Source organism: Sinocyclocheilus anshuiensis, unplaced genomic scaffold, assembly GCF_001515605.1.
Source record: "Sinocyclocheilus anshuiensis isolate Anshui unplaced genomic scaffold, SAMN03320099.WGS_v1.1 scaffold1778, whole genome shotgun sequence".
Taxonomy (NCBI): domain Eukaryota; kingdom Metazoa; phylum Chordata; class Actinopteri; order Cypriniformes; family Cyprinidae; genus Sinocyclocheilus; species Sinocyclocheilus anshuiensis.
In genome coordinates, this window is record NW_015544221.1 from 76,778 (window position 1) to 80,264 (window position 3,487).

The 3,487-nt window shown below is 35.8% G+C and overlaps 1 protein-coding gene across 1 annotated transcript in view; it reads right to left on the reverse strand.

Moving 5' to 3' along the window:
• The window catches only part of nagk (N-acetylglucosamine kinase), an 8,684-nt gene that overhangs the window by 1,222 nt on the left and 3,975 nt on the right, over nucleotides 1-3,487 (reverse strand). Inside the window, exons 6-9 of the mRNA XM_016497964.1 lie at nucleotides 1,183-1,295; nucleotides 1,001-1,088; nucleotides 827-924; nucleotides 673-751 (exon numbers count right to left, since the gene is read on the reverse strand). Coding sequence (XP_016353450.1) covers nucleotides 673-751; nucleotides 827-924; nucleotides 1,001-1,088; nucleotides 1,183-1,295 — 378 coding nt within the window. The remainder of the gene's footprint in view (nucleotides 1-672; nucleotides 752-826; nucleotides 925-1,000; nucleotides 1,089-1,182; nucleotides 1,296-3,487) is intronic.

Here is a 3,487-nt window from a genome sequence, read left to right on the forward strand (position 1 = left end):
ATTTTAATTCCTTTAAAATATAATTTATTTCTGTGATGCAAAGCTGAATTTCCATCAGCCATTACTCCAGTATAAAGCGTCACATGATCCTTCAGAAATCATTCTAATATGTTGATTTATTATTAGAATTATCAATGTTGGCAACAGTTGTGCTGCCAAATTTATTTATTTTTGGAAACTGCGATACTTTTTCAGGATTCTTTGATGAATGAAAACTTAAAAAGAACAGCATTTATTCAAAATATAAATCTTTTCTAACAATTACCCCATATATTGTGCATTATATATATATTGTGTGTGTGTGTGTGTGAATTATTAAAATTGTTATCTGATATTGATTTTTTTCATATAAGTTTTTCAAACACTGTAAATTTCAAAGTTATCCATCTTTTCTACTGTACATTATAATGTTTTGATTCCTGATCAAAACTTGAAGCACTGTAAAAAAAAAAAAAGATTAACGGTTTCATGTAGACATTTGTTTTATACTGGCAAAACAATAACAATTTACAGTATAATACTGGAATGCATACTGGCTAAAGGCCATAAAAAAGAAATTACCAGCCCTTATTTTTTTCTGTATCACTACATAATTTCTACATCACTAATTTAAACAGTCTCATGTGAAATTCATTATGGGAAACTGAAAAGCTCTATAAAGATGTTACGCACCAGATTTCATCAGTTCCCAGCTGCGCCACACAGAACCGACACATAGAACAGGTAAGCCAAGCTCACCAGAAAACAGATCCTAAATGAACAAGAGATGAAAATGATTAAATAAGAAAAAGAAACAGAGTGAGTGAGCTGTGAGTTTTTTTTTTACCTGATGTACTCTAGGAAGGACTGCTACAATGTGGCGTGCAAGCGCTTTTCCAGCTTCTGTGAACACGTGCTGGCACAAAGCATCACCAGCACTGCCACCTGATGCACAATCACAAAGAGTCATAATGTGTGGCATAACATGCACACAACCTCACACCACACGTCAGCAGCATACCTTCAGCTAGTTTCCTACAGAACCCTGCAAAATGTGACTTCTGAAAGATTCTGTACAAATGAGGAAGCATTCCCATCAAGTCCGATACCTGGGGATGAACAAAACGACAAGGAAGCGCCATCACTTCTATTCAAGTATCAAATTAAGCACAAGATTACATCAAAAGAACAGCGAGTCCTAACCTGGAAATATTCTTCCATGGCCTTCTTAACATAGTTGATATCATGAGGGGATGTGACGAGGTTATCTCTGGCATCAAAAACCGTTTTAATAGCCAAGTGAGAAATCCAATATGCTACAGGAAGATAAGGACAGAGAGAAAGAAAAAGCTTAGGCCCCATTCACATCTAGTAATAACACCTATCACGGGCGATCAGATTAGAAATGGCCAATACAGACTGCCGTTAGATGAAGAATCCTGTAAAAATGTATCATTTTTACACAAAAATATTAAGCAGCGGAACTATTTTCAATACTTATAATAAGAAATGTTTCTTTAGCACCAAATCAGCATTTTAGAAGGATTTCTGGCGGATCACGTGACACTGAAGACTGGAGTAATGGCTGCTGAAAATTCAGCTTTTGCCATCACAGGAATAAATAACATTTTAAAATAGGGGGAAAAAAACATATATTTTAAATTTGAATAATATTTCACAGTTTTTACATTATTACCGATCACATAAAAGCAGATCATTCTTTCAAAAACGTTGAAAATAAACCCCAAACTTTCCAAACAGTTGTGTATATGTAGGCCTATTACTTTTTCCAAATCTGTCAAACGATGAAGTCTTACCAAGCTGGCGAACCCTTATTTTAGTACAATGTTACCCATAAGGCAAGCAGGCGATGCTTAACACAGGATGAGTTTGTGTCTGATCAGGTATGCATGTATATATCTGCTCTGCTGTTGTTCAGAAATACTAGTACCGATGTTGTACAAGGAGGACACTTTCATGTTTCATCAGTTATCCAATGTTTAGTGAGCAGGGTTCTTACCAACACCCGAATTCTTTGGTCACAAAATAATGATTTACGAGCTAGAAAGCTGATTGAGACATGTAAGGGGTTGGGGCCTTTGCAAGGAATTCATTTGTTAGATAAGATAACATCTTTCTAAGATAAGACTGGGTGTGTGTGTGATCACATTGCTGTTATGTCAATCGGTTTCTCTTTCCATATGGTTACCTGTAGGGGTGGGTAAAAAATATCGATATCTCAATATTAATCGATTCTCATTTTTACGGAACGATATCGATTCTTAAATCCCAAGAATCGATTATTCTAGCCTGTTTTCAGTTAATGTACGGAACATTGATTGAAGGGCAATTCCCAACCAATTAATCGCAATAAGCATTGTGCTTTAGTACTTTTAATATGAAACAAAGTCTCAGATTTCAAATTCTGTCCATTGTATTGCAATATTTAAACAATCAATGCCGTTTTGGCGCTGTTTAATGTGGAGTGACAGATCGCCAGTGTTGCCAGACGTACGATAATTATCGTATTTGTACGATAATTTTGAGCTCTGTACAATGTACGATCAATAATTAAAAAAATCCCATAATGTACGATAAATTCGAAATTTCAGAACGTGTTTTTTCCAAAGTCAACCTCATCAAAACAAAGCCATGAAATCGGCTCATTACAGACGCTCTAAATGGGTTGGTGCACACCTCGGGACCCTCAACATCTGGCAACACGCAGGATTCTAGATTCTGATGACAGCGACTCAGAGGTGGAGTTTGGACCTTCCCACAAGGTACGCCTATGGCCCTATGATTTCCACGATGAGTGCCCTAGCATAGTTATTTATTTATTGTGGTAATTTGAAGGTTGTGTCAAAAAGTTGTTGTTCTAGTCTAGTAGATAAATAGCTGTATTCTGTACGTTTTTACTCGTGTATGATAATTTTCTTCCAAATACGATAATTTTGAGCTTCTGGTACGATACCTGGCCATTTCCAATCTGGCAACACTGCAGATCACTGTAGCGCCTCAGTTCAACAGACACGAGGCGCACATGAGCTAATCATCTCCTCCACATTAATACCAGTTTCAGCACAAAATAATCATGACTAAACATCCGAAGTTAAGTTAAAAGAAAGAGTACAACTTTACAATCCGTATCCTGTCTCATGTAATCGCTCAATCAGCGTTTCAGCCGCGCAAACACGTCAAAATATAACGGCTTGTAAACAATGTCGCGTAACGTCACATTTACCTCAGAAAAAACAAAGTTATTCGGTGACCAAAAACTCATTAGTCAGATAGAAAAATAAACTGTAGAGAGGGGCATTTTGCTAAATACTGTATATGTGCCATATAGCCGAACATATTCAATATAATTTGTACTGTTCTCCAATGTTTAATTTGTTTGAAGTTTGAATAAAAGTTTTTATGACAGCCACCATTTAAATGTTTACGAATTGAAGTAGAAATATTATTATGTATTATGTACTTTTTTTTTTTTTAACCTTCATTAAGT